The sequence below is a fragment of the Carcharhinus amblyrhynchos genome, unplaced genomic scaffold, assembly GCF_965287045.1.
Source record: "Carcharhinus amblyrhynchos unplaced genomic scaffold, sCarAmb.v2.hapA scaffold_42, whole genome shotgun sequence".
Lineage (NCBI taxonomy): Eukaryota > Metazoa > Chordata > Chondrichthyes > Carcharhiniformes > Carcharhinidae > Carcharhinus > Carcharhinus amblyrhynchos.
Genome location: NW_027649783.1, coordinates 1,011,094 through 1,026,254, shown reverse-complemented (window position 1 = coordinate 1,026,254; position 15,161 = coordinate 1,011,094). Strand labels below are relative to the sequence as shown.

At 46.1% G+C, this 15,161-nt stretch overlaps 1 protein-coding gene and 8 non-coding genes across 9 annotated transcripts in view; 3 read left to right on the top strand and 6 right to left on the bottom strand.

Moving 5' to 3' along the window:
• Nucleotides 1–15,161, top strand: part of LOC145335836 (putative G-protein coupled receptor 139) — a 66,656-nt gene extending 51,495 nt beyond the window's left edge. The window contains exon 6 of the mRNA XM_080181562.1: nucleotides 15,117–15,161. Within this exon, the coding sequence (XP_080037688.1) occupies nucleotides 15,117–15,161 (45 nt within the window). The remainder of the gene's footprint in view (nucleotides 1–15,116) is intronic.
• Nucleotides 1,058–1,139, bottom strand: trnas-aga (transfer RNA serine (anticodon AGA)). The gene has a single exon. It is a non-coding gene; the product is annotated as a tRNA-Ser (tRNA).
• On the bottom strand, nucleotides 1,468–1,540 carry trnag-ucc (transfer RNA glycine (anticodon UCC)). The gene has a single exon. It is a non-coding gene; the product is annotated as a tRNA-Gly (tRNA).
• trnas-gcu (transfer RNA serine (anticodon GCU)) lies at nucleotides 2,824–2,905 on the bottom strand. Its single transcript has one exon. It is a non-coding gene; the product is annotated as a tRNA-Ser (tRNA).
• On the bottom strand, nucleotides 6,433–6,521 carry trnar-ucu (transfer RNA arginine (anticodon UCU)). Its single transcript is given in 2 exon segments — nucleotides 6,433–6,468; nucleotides 6,485–6,521. It is a non-coding gene; the product is annotated as a tRNA-Arg (tRNA).
• trnas-gcu (transfer RNA serine (anticodon GCU)) lies at nucleotides 7,514–7,595 on the bottom strand. The gene has a single exon. It is a non-coding gene; the product is annotated as a tRNA-Ser (tRNA).
• trnaw-cca (transfer RNA tryptophan (anticodon CCA)) lies at nucleotides 7,941–8,012 on the top strand. Its single transcript has one exon. It is a non-coding gene; the product is annotated as a tRNA-Trp (tRNA).
• trnas-uga (transfer RNA serine (anticodon UGA)) lies at nucleotides 9,220–9,301 on the top strand. The gene has a single exon. It is a non-coding gene; the product is annotated as a tRNA-Ser (tRNA).
• On the bottom strand, nucleotides 10,476–10,566 carry trnar-ucu (transfer RNA arginine (anticodon UCU)). Its single transcript is given in 2 exon segments — nucleotides 10,476–10,511; nucleotides 10,530–10,566. It is a non-coding gene; the product is annotated as a tRNA-Arg (tRNA).

Genomic DNA, 15,161 nt, shown 5'->3' with positions numbered 1-15,161 from the left:
AGTGTTCTATGTTCGATGTATAAAACCTCGATCTGTACTAAATGGATTTTATATGCAACCGGAGTATTACACCAGAAGAGGGAACATCTTAACACAACATGGAACAATTTACAGACCAAAAAAAATCCGCACGGAGAATCTCTTTTACACAACAGGGAACAAGTTTGCAATAGAAAAGGAAATATTAACAGAACAGATCGGTGTCTCACTGCTCTAACTCACTCTATTCCTCCATCCCCTCTCATCAACTCTATATGAAGGTGGGATCTTGTTGTTTAGTGACTGAGTGCACACAATCTGTATCTACATCTGATCAAATAGAATTCAGCTTGTGAACAATATCACCATTTCAACCAGCTCTGGGTTAACCCAGGCACGGCTCTGATTGGCTGCAGCCCCCTGAGTCTGGGGAACAGACACTGTGAGCATCGCCGGCCTCAGAGGCTTTCACAGTTACTGAGCTGGGAAACTCCAACTCATCCCCGAGAATCCACAGCACAGAGCGAGAGGAGAGGAAAACCTGTCCTGGGAGCTGTCAATCTGAGACACAGTTTGACCTGTCAATGTGCAGATGTGAAGCTGCTCCTTCCATTCCCAATCTGCTATAACCAGGAGTTCCTAACGCCCAATAATGACCAGCTTGCAGCAATGTGTTTGAATGAACACGATGTCATATCATCCAAGCAGCATTTTGAAATTATCATTCAGTGTATTCTGATGAAATGTATTTCTTATGTTCTGTGTGTCATTCCATAAGAATCTTCCTCTGAAATGAGACCTTGTTTTGTCCTTGCGCTCCTGATGCTGTTGTTTTTCAATCTGCTCACATTCTGATTTCCCTCATGGAACCAGAGAAAGGGAACAGCACTGAATCATTCGGCTTATCTTGTCCATGCCAGCCCGAGGGCACCCAGGTGTCCTCTTCAAGCTCACCTTCCTGCACTCGGCCCGGAGCCATGGAGCTGAAAGCATGATGGTGATCCACAGACTTGGCACCAAAATACCAGAAGGAGTTTCGGCTCTGGGGCTGCCGGAAGCAAACACTTTCAGCGATAATCGCTGCGAGCAGGACTCGAACCTGCGCGGGGAAACCCCATTGGATTTCTAATCCAACGCCTTAACCACTCGGCCATCGCAGCTCCACGGGCTATTCAGCTAATATAATCACCTCATTAGCGTTCATACTAACTTCATCAGGCACCGTTATTGTACAGAGCTCAGTGTGTGAGCTGAAATTTGTTCCTTTACTTTTGTATCTTTGTCTCTGACGGAGAACTCACTTACCAGGTCAGAGACTTGTTTTTGTATCTCAGTAATTTTTCATTCGAAACAAATTAGTTCCGAATAAAAAGAAAAAGACAAATCTCTGTTGTATTTCATTATCATAAAATGTTGCGCTCGCCCTGGTTTTGTCCAGTTGGTTGAAAACACAGGAGGAAGTGGATAAAGTTGTAAGTAAATTATCAATGCGATGGCCGGGAATATGAACCTGGGTCAACTGCTTGGAAGGCAGCTATACTCACCACTATACCACCATCGCTCACAACGCTTAAGGAGCTCTTATTTTAAGAACAAAGAACAAAAACAGCCCCGGAAACAGGTCCTTCGGCCCAACGAGCCCGCGCCGCCATTTTAATACTACCAGTTCCCCCCTCCACCCATGACCCTTATCTATTGTTTTTATGGCCATCCACATTGAGGAAAACAAACTTAGGGAGAATTTATTCCTGCCAATCAGCCTAACAGCACATCTTTGGGGTGTGGGAGGAAACCGGAGCACCCGGAGAAAACCCACGCAAGGACGGGGAGAATGTGCAAACTCCCACAGACACCGGCCCAAATCCATGTGTCTGCACAGCAATCAGTGATAGTCACTGAGCTGTCGTCTTGCCCAGTATCTGGTCCAGTTTAGGCACACACTAACGACATGAAGCACTAGGCCAATCTCGAACAACCAAGAGCAGCCCCAGTACGACCCATCGCGTGTATGCCCCTCGTTGGACACGAGGCGGACCGACTTAAACCTGTGAATGAAAAGAGAAAAAACATTATTATCTTCCCAGATCCTTTTCCATTACCAGGGTCGTCCCAATGCTAATGAACCTTATTTAAAACAATTTCCGATATCCTCCCATCTCCAACCCACTCATGTGCCTGTCTCAGTTACTCTGAAACAACTCCAGCGCGCCTGCCTCTGTTTTTTGTTCACTCCGTTTAAAGTCCAAGAGGCCGCGATCAGGTTCTAAATAAATTATCAATGCAATAGCCGGGAATCGAACCCGAGTCAACAGTTTAGAAGGCAGGTAAACTCACCACAATACCACCATCGCCCGCTCTGAGTAAATAATCGTTATTTGCATTGGTTTTAATTACGGAACTTCCGTCGGTCCTGCACCGATAACAATCCCACCCAGCCTGTATCCTCATAACCCCACATATTTTCCGTGCTAATCCCTCTGACACTGAGGGACTATTTAGCATGGCCAATCCCGCTAATACGGCGCTAATTTTCATGGCTGAGCTGCCGATTCTGGAAAGACAAAATCTGCCATTCGGGCCGCAAATGAAGCTGGAGTCTGCTTTGGATCTTCTGAAACCACATGTTTACCTGGTGGCAAACTCCTGTCCAAAACTGGGGTCCTGATTTGAATCGATCGTCAGCTCCAGTTTCTCATGGGATTAGAAATATGGGAATGTGGAATTGCTCTGGAACATTCACCCCTCAAGCCTGTGTGTCCAAACTTCATCTTGGTTCCGTGAAACTCAAAACACTGAGTGAATCATCAGCTCTTCGGCAATAAGGAGACAGAACAAATTCACCAGCGACGAGGATGGGATTCGAACCCACGCGTGCAGAGCACAATAGATTAGCAGTCCATCGCCTTAACCACTCGGCCACGTCGTCATGCAGCAGCTGCTCCCCAAACCACCTCTTGTGTTTTAACATCCGTAACAAAGAACACATTTCTCCCGCAGGATAACGCTGCCTTCCTGCTTTCTCTTGATTCGTTGTTACTTTTCCATTTGATGTAAATCCAGAGAAAGTAAAGAGAGAGACAGTTCACCTCTCTGCTCCCGGTTTGGTTTTGAATTCTCCGAACATGACCCTGACGTAAAACAGAGCAAGTGCTGTGAGTTTGTGGAGCAACAGGAGAGAGTCTGACCTCCCAGTAGAGGGCTGTGTGTCCGAATCACGGAGCTTTTCTGTGTCGCTCTTTGGATTTTGGTTGTTTGCGATTGTTCCTGAAATGACAAATTCCAAATCTGGGATAGAAATGAAATTTTAGGGATGATCCGATTCGCATGCTTAGTTATTTTTAATAAACTTCTCTATTTGAACAATGTGTGAGGGATATGATTTGTCCAGTGTCGGTAAAGTTCGAGCAAGGTTCACAGTCCCAGTTGTTTCTGGGAGCCATCAATGGGGAGAGCTGACTGGCTGTGATTGAACCAGAGGATTCACACCTCAGGAGAGGAGCAAGACTGAGAAGGCGGAGACTTCATGATCAATCTCAACTGAACCGGGAATTGATCCCGCGCTGTTGGCTGAATAAACTGTCCAGCCAATGGAGACAAATGCTCTGGGCTACTCATAAATGAAAACTAAGACCATCACTGTTTCTATTTGATGGAGTGAGTATGTGACAGCAGAGGATGGCTTCGATCCATCGTATCTCTGGGTTATGGGCCCAGCACGCTTCCGCTGCGCCACTCTGCTCCCAAAGTCAACCCCTCCCTGCTTATTACTGCTGCCCGCGAGCCAGGAATCTATTCACTGTCTCTCTGGGAAGCTCACCCTGGCTGGATAATAACACTTAACATCACCCCGAATGTAACAGACAGAGAAAAAACACACAGAAAAGCAGTAAAAAACTATTAGGAGACACTCACAATGACAGACAGAAAATATTCGAGCAAACCAGCAAGACACTGAGATGGAGAAACTGATTAAGTATGAAAAAGGATTTTCTGTTCCACAAAGATAGGCCCTGTTTTGAAATATATGTTGTGTTGTGAAACCGTGCTCCCTGCTGTGTAACTGTTCTCTCTGTTTGGAACTGTGACTCTCCCGTTGACAGATCTTCACTGTGGTTCTGACAAATTCTTCCCTGTTGTGTAAATGTGTTCCCGGTTTGTAAATATCATCCGTCTCGAGCAGAAGTTTTTTCTTCTTTTGTGTGAAATGTTCTCTGTTGTTCTGTGAAGATGTTTTCTGTGGGAAAAAATCGACGGAAATTTCAAGGCCGCCATTTCTGAGGCTTGCTTTCAATTCCAGCATTGTTTGGGCCGAATGGCCTCCTCCTGTTTCTGTTTTCTATCCATGTGCCTTTGTGTTAAATCAGTGAATTTCAATTTCACCAGCTGCCGTGGTGGGATTTACTCCGTGTTCCCAAAGATTAGTGCGGGCCTCTGGATTACCAGCCCAGTGACATCACCTTTCATCCCTGCAAACAAAAACAGTTCATTCAGCTCAGCATTAACCCTCTTCCTGAGGAGTTTAGAATTCCTGCCACAGAATTTCAATGAGCCGATTGATGCAAAGCATTTTGTCCTCGTTTGGAACATTAACAATTTATCCAGATCAAACATACATTGTGGAACAGTTCTGACCGAAAAAAATGAGATAAGTGCGAATTAAATGGACAAAGTTACAAGGAAAGTAATTCTGAGAAAGCTGTTTGGAAGAAATAGTGGATTTCAGTTAACGGGCGAGGGAATTGGACTTTTAATTCCAAATGTCTTTATTGATGTCAAATTTCGCCATCTGCCATGGTGGTGGTGGTGGTGGTGTGTGTGTGTGTGTGTGTGAGAGAGAGAGAGAGAGAGAGAGAGACTCTCACATGATCAATCTGTTTGACTGATCATGAATTAGTCCTTTATGTTCCCTCATAAACACTGTGATACCTTGTCTTTGTGAATTCCTCAGATACACTTGTACCACTGAGACTCTGGTGTGGGGGTGGAGGGTGGGGTGAGATTTGAAGGCAATGCCGCAGGGTGCTCAGTGTGAAAACAGACGGTTTTAAAGCCGGGAAGTGAAAAGTGAACTTGTCTGTGTGAAGATCACAGAAAAGCTCTGTCTGGTGCTGCGTCCAAGAGACAAGTTTTGGGTTGTCGGTAAATGAACTCCTGTAATGAAAGCACAAAATCAGGAAGATGAAATGCTGGAAATATTCAGCAGCTCCGAAAGCAGCTGTGGAGAAATATCCCTGTCGCCAGGATGTAACCCTTCACTTGCAGTGTTCACATTGCTCAGATCTCTCAATCTTAGCACCTTCGGGCAAAGAACAGGTAGAGCGGGAATTGGGCCTGTGTTGACTTGAGCAAACAGAGCAATGCATAAACCCAGTAAATAGGAGATTCCGGTTTCAAATCCCAGCGAGAACTTTGAGGCCTTTCAAGTGATCAGTGCAATTGTACAATTCACAATATCCCATCCTTGCTAATCGGTATTGGCTTTCCCTTTACAGTGGATGATCTACAGAGATAAAATATATTTCGAGATTCCCCACAAATATCTCTACTATTTACACGATCCGGGTATTTTCACCATTTGCAGAAAAAAAATCCGCAATAAATCTAATGCTGTAAATTCATAAATACAGCTTTCCATTTTTTTCCCTCAGGGAATTTCTAACACAGTCGAATGGCCTTAGAGTTACACAATCCCAACAGTGCTGAAGGAAACCATTCTGCCCATCGAGTTTGTACCGACTCTCCAACAGAGAATCGCACATTGGACCTATCCCCGCGGCGCCACACATCCACCCCGGTAATCTCCCTATACAAACACCTTGGGGAACCAAGGGGCAATCCAGCATGGCCAATCCACCCAACTTGCTCATCTTTGGACTGTGGGAGTAAACCAGATCACTTGGTTTCCTGCGTTAATTTGCCTGGATCAATATAGATTGAACAGAACTGCAGAAGGTTAGCACCATCCAGGACAAAGCATCCCACTTCATTCGCTTCCCACGCATAAAAAATCACTCCCTCCACACAATGACAGCAGTGTGCACCATCTACACGATGCAGCAACTCAGCAAGGCTACTTTTCCAGCACCTTCCAAACCCATGACTACGACAGCCTGGAAGGACAAGCGCAGCAGACACATCAGAATAACACCCCTACATTGCAGGGCACTGATATTTATTTATTGATTTATAAATTGCTGTTGTTGTGTTTGTGTTCTTTAACCTTTTTTTTATCTTCCAAAAGGAGTGAAATCTCGAACTGAAAATGATGTTACTATTTCTAACCCAGTCAATGTTGTATTAAACCGGGGTTTGTGATTTATTCTCGAGTCAGTGGTTTCCCTGGGAGCCGGGTTAACAGAAACAGCATGGAGAGATGGCAGAGCAGGAAATGTCGGTGCCGAAGGTGACATCAATGAAGCAGCAAACTGTTTGTTACGAATCTGATCCAAAATCCGACTCTGGTGGGATTCGAACCCACAACCTTTGAATGGCTAATTTAATTATTTAGAAGTCTAACGCGCTTTCCGTTGCGCCACAGAGCCACGTGCTGGGAGTTTACTTTCCTTGTCCATATATGGATTTTTGACAATGTAGAAACTATTCGTAAGTTGAACAATCTCATAGTTTAAACATCAAGAACTGTTAAGAATATGGTGTAACAGACATAACTAGGGCGTAGAGAAAGATCAACTAAATGCGAGATAATCCATTCAAGGTAAGTCTGTGAATTCAGATGTTCAGGATCCAGTCACAGAGGGAGGTGCCGAGGCCCAGGCCACAGAGTTTGGAGAGGAGTTTTGTGGGAATAATAGTGTTGAAGGCTGAGCTGTAGTCAATAAATAGGAGTCTGACTTAGGTGTCCTTGTTATCTAGGTGTTCCAGGATTCAGTGCAGGGCCAGGAAAATGGTGTCTGCTGTGGACCTTTTGTGGCAGTTGGTACTGGCATGTTAGACAGCAAGTCATTGTCTTGTGAGATGGTCAAAGGTTGTGGGTCCGAATCTCATCTGAGTCCGCTTTTGGAATAAAATGTGAAGAAATTAGGAACTGGTGTGTCAATCTTCTCAGAGAAATAAAACTGCCGCCTGGAACTTCAGAGAGGGCCCTCGGTGTAAAAGGACGACATTCGGCCCATCAAACCTGCACCGACAACAATCCCATCCAGGCTGTATCCCCGTGACCCCACATGTTTACCATGCTAATCCCCCTGACACTAAGGGGCTATTTAGCATGGCCAATCCCGCTAATACAGCACTAATTTTCATAGCTGACCTGCCGATTCTGGAAAGATAAAATCTTGCCACTGGCGTCTGCTTTGGAGATTCCGACACCACATTTTTGCCGGGTGGTGAACTCCTGTCCAAATCTGGTAACCTGACTTGATTCGAGTTTCTCCGAGGATGAGAATTCTGGGAATGTGGAATTGTTCTGGAGCATTCACCCCTCAAGCCTGTGTGTCCAAACTTCATCTCGGTTCTGCGAACCTGAAAACACTTAAACAAGCCATCAGTTTAAGGGTCAGAGTAAATACATCACCGACGAGGATGGGATTCGAGCCCACGCGTGCAGAGCACAATGGATTAGCAGTCCATCGCCTTAACCACTCGGCCACCTCGTCAGGGAGTAATTTGGCACCAAACTTTGACAAAGGGTCATCTGGACTCGAAATGTCAGCTCTTTTCTCTCCTTGCGGATGCTGCCAGACCCGCTGAGATTTTCCAGCGTTTTCTCATTTGACTTCTCACCAAACCAGCTCTTGTGTTTTAACACCCGTAACAAACAACATGTTTCTCCCGCAGGATAATGTTGTGTTGCTGTTTACTCCTTAATCTCGGTTCGCTGTTACTCTTCCATTCCATGTCTAACCACAGAAAGTAAAGAGGGAGACAGTTCCATTCCCTGGGCCCTGTCTGGTTTTGAACTGACCGAACCTAACCCGGATCTAAAAAAGCAGGAATATTGTGAGCTTGTGGCGCAACGGTAGCGCGTCTGACTCCAGATCAGAAGGTTGCGTGTTCAAATCACGTCAGGCTCATGAAACTTTTCTGGGTCGGATTTTGTGTCTGGGGAAAGTTAATTGTCCCCGAAATGACAGATTTCAAAACGATGGTAGAAATGATATTTTAGGGATGCTTCCGGTTCGCATGCTCAGATTATTTTTGCACAGTTTTATATCTGAAACAATGTGTCAGAATTGTGAGGTGTTCATTTCTTGCAAAGTTAAAGCAAGAACATAAGAACATAAGAAATAGGAGCAGGAGTAGGCCATCTAGCCCTTCGAGCCTGCCCCGCCATTCAATAAGATCATGGCTGATCTGTTGTGGCTCAGTTCCACTTTCCCGCCCTCTCCCCATAACCCTTAATCCCCTCTCTTATCAAGAACCCATCAACCCGCTTCTTAAAAATATTGAGCGAGGCAGCCTCCACCACTTCAACGGACAGAGAATTCCAGAGATTCACCACCCTTTGAGTGAAGAAGTTCCTCCTCAACTCCGTTCTAAACCGCCTCCCCTTTATCTTGAGGCTGTGCCCCCTAGTCCTACTGTCTTTTTTGAGTGGGAAGAGTCTCTCCACCTCTATCCTATCCGTCCCATTCATCATCTTATACGTCTCAATGAGATCTCCCCTCATTCTTCTAAACTCTAACGAGTACAAGCCTAGTTTATTCAGCCTCTCCTCATAGCTCAATCCCCTCAACTCCGGTATCAGCCTCGTAAACCTCCTCTGCACTCCCTCCAGGGCCAAAATATCTTTGCGCAGGTGCGGCGCCCAAAACTGCACACAGTACTCCAGCTGCGGCCTCACCAATGCCCTATACAGCTGCAGCACACAAGGCCCACACTCTCAGATGTTTCTGTGGGTCATTAAAGGAGAGAGAGCTGACTGGTGGTGATTTAACAGGATAATTCACACCTCAGGAGAGGAGCAAGGATAAAAACAATCTCAGACGATACAGGAATTAATCCCGAGCTTCTGGCTGAATAAACTGCCCAGCCAACTGAGCTAAACACTTATTTGATAAAAGGGGAACTCTCCGAAAGTTCATGCTGCCAAATAAACCTGCCGGGCTTTAACCTGTTTTGGTGAGATTACTTTCTGTGAACCTGGAGATAAATGTGCTGTGTTCCCCGTTAATGAAAATCAAGATGATGAAACAAATTTACTGTCGAGAAAACTCAGACTTGCCTTTGGGCAGCAGCCGAATGTTACTATTTGATGTTAGTGAGACCTTCCCCCAAGCAGCTGCGAAGGCCGCGTGGTTAAGGCGTTGGACTTGAAATCCAATGGGGTTTCCCCGCGCAGGTTCGAGCCCTGCTCGCAGCGGGTCTGATGTGCAGTGTTTAGAGGTTGCAACTTGTTTAGTGGGGGAACCACTACACAAAAATTGTAATTGTTAATTTTGGGGTAGCGCAGTGGTTATTACTGCTGCTTCACAGCTCCAGGGACCTGGGCTTGATTCCCAGCTTGGGTCACTGTCTGTGTGGAGTTTGCACATTCTCCTCGTGTCTGCGTGAGTTTCCTCCCACAGTCCAAAGATGCGCGGGTTCGGTTGATTGGCCCTGCTAAAAATTGTCCTGAGATGAGTAGGTTAGAGGGATTAGTGGGTAAAATATGTAGGGATATGGGGATAGGGCCTGGGTGGGATTGTGGTCGGTGCAGACTCGATGGGCCGAATGGCCTCTTTCTGTACTATAGGATTTCTATGATAACAGATGATGGTTTTGATCCATCGACCTCTGGGTTATGGGTCCAGCTTCTGCTGCGCCACTCTGCCCCGAACGTTACCACTTCCTGCCGATCCCTGTTGCGCGGGAGAGAAGAAACTATTCATTGTATTTTTATTTCAAACCAAACCCACGTGTTGGGAAGCTCACCCTGGCTGGACAGTAACACTTAACATCAACCCGAATGTAACAGGCAGAGAAAAACACACAGAAAAGTAGTAAGAGATGATCAGGACACACACAGAGCGACAGAAGGTTAGCACCATCCAGGACAAAGCATCCCACTTCATTCGCGTCCCACGCATAAAAATTCACTCCCTCCCGACACACAATGACAGCAGTGTGCACCATCTACACGATGCAGCAACTCAGCAAGGCTCCTTTTCCAGCAGCTTCCAAACCCATGACTACGACAGCCTGGAAGGACAAGCGCAGCAGACACGTCAGGATAACACCCCTACATTTCAGGGCACTGATACTTATTTATTGATTTATAAATTGCTGTTGCATGTTCCTTAACCTTTTTTATCTTCCAAAAGAAGTGAAATATCGAATTGAGAAAGATGTTACTATTTCTAACACAAACAGTGAATGTTGTATCAAACTTTAAGAAAGCACCCGGGGTTTGTGATTTATTCTCGAGTCAGTGGTTTCCCTGGGAGCCGGGTTAACAGAAACAGCATGGAGAGTTGGCAGAGCAGGAAATGTCGGTGCCGAAGGTGAATCACATCAATGAAGCAGCAAACTGTTTGCTCCGAATCTGATCAAAAATCCGACTCTGGTGGGATTCGAACCCACAACCTTTGAATGGCTAATTTGCCATTATTTAGAAGTCCAACGCGCTTTCCATTGCGCCACAGAGCCACGCGCTGGGTACCTCCTTTACTTGTCCATATATGGATTTTTGACAATGTAGAAACTATTGGTCAATTCAACAATCCCATAGTTTAAACGTCAAGAACTGTTAAGAAGAACTTCACTGATTGCAACTCGTGTTGGGACATCTTATTTCTGTTGAGAGAGCTGTGGAAATACACACCTTTATACAGGAAATGTGTCCATCACAGAATGATCCTCCCTCTCTCTCCTCCTCATTCTCCTGTGTAGCTTGGAGCCAAATCTCAAAGGCTTGATAAGCCGGGAGACACATTCTTTGGGAGCCGCACCTGCGCAAAGATATTTTGGCCTCGGAGGGAGTGCAGAGGAGGTTTACTAGGCTGATACCGGAGTTGAGGGGGTTGAGCTATGAGGAGAGGCTGAATAAGCTGGGCTTGTACTCGTTAGAGTTTAGAAGAATGAGGGGAGATCTCATTGAGACGTATAAGATGATGAATGGGATGGATAGGATAGAGGTGGAGAGACTCTTCCCGCTCAGAAAGGATAGTAGGACTAGGGGGCACAGCCTCAAGATAAGGGGGGGGGGCGGTTTAGAACGGAGTTGAGGAGGAACTTCTTCACTCAAAGGGTGGTGAATCTCTGGAATTCTCTGCCCGTTGAAGTGGTGGAGGCTGCCTCGCTAAATATTTTTAAGACGCGGGTTGATGGGTTTTTGATAAGAGAGGGGATTGAGGGTTATGGGGAGAGGGCGGGAATGTGGAACTGAGCAGCGACAGATCAGCCATGATCTTATTGAATGGCGGGGCAGGCTCGAAGGGCTAGATGGCCTACTCCTGCTCCTATTTCTTATGTTCTTATCTACTCCATCTGTCACAGGGCTGATCAGAACCTGTTCCCTGTAAAACATTTGCACAGAACACAACACAAAGCTGGAAGCTGCAAACCTGAAACACAAACAGAAAATACTGGAAATGCTCAGCAGGTGAGGCAACATTTTTGAATAATGGAGATTTCTGTAAAACCAGCTCCTGAAGCACAACACAGCTGCACAGTTTAAAGTTTCCTTTCATTCACAATGGATGCTCCATTCTATGATTTTGAATAATTCAAATGGATAATCTGCATTGTTATTCTAGTCGCCACCGATTCAGTGAATTGAACCGATATTAAACCGATTCAGTGCCGATTGTACACATCTTTGGAAACTGAAGGAACATTTAACATGGCCAATCCATCTAACCTTCACATCTTTGAACCATGGAAACAAACCAAAGCAACTAGAGGAATCTCTGGGGGAGAATGTGCAAAATCTGCAGTCAGCAAAAGGCCAGGACCAAACCCGGGTCTCTGGGGTGATGAGGTGGGAGAGTGGGATTAGATGGCGTGCAGCTTCAATAATGCAGTGCAAACCTGATGGGCCGAATGGACTGTTACTGCATTGTAACGATTCTGTGGTTTGGGAATCGAAAGCATGATCGCATTGAATTGAGCAGCATGCTTGAGGGGCCATGTAGTTCACTTCTGATCCGATTTATTGTGCTGCTGGGTCCAGGAAGCTGCTAATTGGTTTCTCGTCATTAAATCAGAGTTCACTCCAAATACCCTTAACGCATCAACCCTGTGCTCAGTGACAAACACTGACTCGTGGTTAAGCAATGCCTCAATTTTAATATTCTTATCCGTGTTTCCAAATCCCTCCATGTCCTCAGCTCTTCCTGCCTTTCGTCATCTCCAGCCGAACAATTCTCTGAGATATCTGAGCTCCTCTGATTCTGCCTTCGTGAACATAGAACATAGAACACTACAGCACAAACAGGCCTTTCGGCCCACAAGTTGCGCCGATCACATCATCACCTACCAACCTACAGACCTACCTATAACCCTCAATCTCATTAAACCCCATATACTCATCCAGAAGTCTTTTAAAAGACCCCAGCGAGTTCGCCTCCACCACCACTGACGGCAGCCGATTCCATTCACTCACCACCCTCTGAGTGAAAAACTTACCCCTAACATCACTTCTGAACCTCCCTCCCCGCACCTTAAATCTGTGTCCTCTCGTAGCGACCATTTCAAACCGGGGAAATAGCCTCTGAGAGTCCACCCTATCTATTCCTCTCAACATTTTGTAAACTTCTATCAGGTCGCCTCTCAACCTTCGTCTCTCCAGGGAAAAGAGTCCCAGCTCCCTCAACCTAACTTCATAAGGCATGCCTCCCAGTCCAGGCAACATCCTTGTAAATCTCCTCTGCACCCTTTCAATAGCTTCTACATCCTTTCTATAGTGAGGCGACCAGAACTGCGCACAATACTCCAAATGAGGCCTGACAAGGGTCTTATAAAGTTCCAGCATTACCTCCCGACTCCTAAACTCAATCCCTCGATTAATGAAGGCCAGTACACCATACGCCTTCTTGACCACCACCTCCACCTGCGAGGCCGATTTAAGAGTCCTGTGGACCCGGACCCCAAGATCCTTCTGCTCCTCAACACTACTCAGACTTCTGCCCTTGATAGTGTACTCGTTCATCCCGTTGGTTCTGCCAAAATGGACGACTACACATTTATCCGCGTTGAAGTCCATCTGCCACTTCTCCGCCCAGTCCTGCATCCTATCTATGTCCTGCTGCAACTTTTGACATCCTTCCAGATCATCCACAACACCACCGACCTTCGTGTCATCAGCGAACTTACTTACCCATCCCTCCAGTTCCTCATCCAGGTCATTTATGAAAATGACAAACAACAAGGGTCCCAGAACAGATCCTTGAGGCACTCCGCTGGTGACTGACCTCCATTCAGAAAAAGACCCATCCACAACCACTCTCTGCCTTCTGCAGGCAAGCCAGTTCTGGATCCACAAGGCCAAAGGCCCTTGGATCCCATGCCCTCTCACCTTCTCAAGAAGTCTTGCATGGGGGACCTTATCAAACGCCTTGCTGAAGTCCATGTACACTACGTCCACGGCACTTCCTTCGTCAATGTGTTCAGTCACATTATCGAAGAACTCAACTAGGCTTGTAAGGCACGACCTGCCCTTGACAAATCCATGCTGACTATTCCTGATCATGTCAAACCTCTCCAAATGTTCGTAAATCTTGTCCCTCAGAAGCCTCTCCATCAGCTTACCAACCACTGAGGTCAGACTCACCGGTCGGTAATTTCCCGGGCTATCTCTGTTCCCTTTCTTAAAAATAGGAACTACATCCACAATCCTCCAATCCTCTGGAACCTCTCCCGTCTCCATTGACGACGCAAAGATCATCGCCAGGGGCTCTGCAATCTCTTCCCTCGCCTCCCACAGTATCCTGGGGTACATCCCATCTGGTCCCGGCGACTTATCTACCTTGATAGAATTCAAAAGTTCCAACACATCCTCCTCCTTAATATTCACGTACTCAATCCTTTCCATCTGCTGCAAATCCATAACAAAATCTCCCAGATCGGCTTCCACCGTGAATACTGAGGCGAAATACTCGTTAAGCACCTCCGCCATTTCTTCTGGTTCCACACAAACCTTTTCCCCCCTCACCTTTTATAGGTCCTATCCCTTCTCTTCTTATCCTTTTACCTTTCACATATTTATAGAAGGCCTTGGGATTCTCCTTAATCTTACCCGCCAAGGTCTTCTCATGACCCCTTCTGGCTCTCCTAATTTCCCTTTTAAGTTCCCTCCTACAGTCCTTATACTGCTCAAGATCTTTAACATCTCCTAATTCCCTGAACCTCTTGTACACCTTCCTTTTCTTCCTGACTAGGTTCAACACATCCTTTGTGCACCACGGTTCCCTCGACCCACCAAAACCCCCTCGTCTCATCGGAACGTTGTCATTCAGAGCTCCAGACACACATTCCTTGAATATCTGCCACCTTCCTTCGGTACTTTTCCCTAAGAACGCCTCCTTCCAGTTTATTTGTCCAAGTAACTTCCTGACTTCTTCGTATCTCCCCTTACCCCAGACAAACACCTTCCTAGCCTGCCTGATCCTATCTCGTTCCAACGCAATTGTGAAGGAGATAGAATTATGGTCACCATATCCAAGATGCTCTCCTACCAAAAGATCCATCACCTGCCCTGGTTCATTTGCCAGTACCAGGTCAAGTACAGCCTCTCCCCTCGTAGGCTTGTCCACATACTGCGTCAGGAAACCTTCCTGAACACACCTAACAAACTCCTCCCCATCTATACCCCTTACCCTAGGGATATTCCAGTCGATGTTTGGGAAATTGAAGTCTCCCATCACGACAACTCTGTTATCACAACATCTCTGATTGGGTTCACTCCAGCAGTGATTATAGTTCTTTCAGCTCTCTGGGTCTCAGCTCTGGAATTCCCTCTCTAAACTCCCCTGATTCCAGCTTTCTTTCCTCTCGTTCATTTTTGTCGCCTGTCCGCTTAATTTAATTCCTAATTCCTATCCCGCGGGTTTCACATTTTACATTCTGTGACTTTCGGCAGTCCTTTGTCCGCTTTAACTGCCATCAACGAATTAAAATTGTACAATTATAATTATCTGTGCGGTTCCACTTTAAGGATTCTTTCCGTCTCCAGCGCTTGGATTTCTCACTGGTTTCAGCTCCGGATCGAATTGAATGACGCAATGACGCTGGGCCGGGACTGA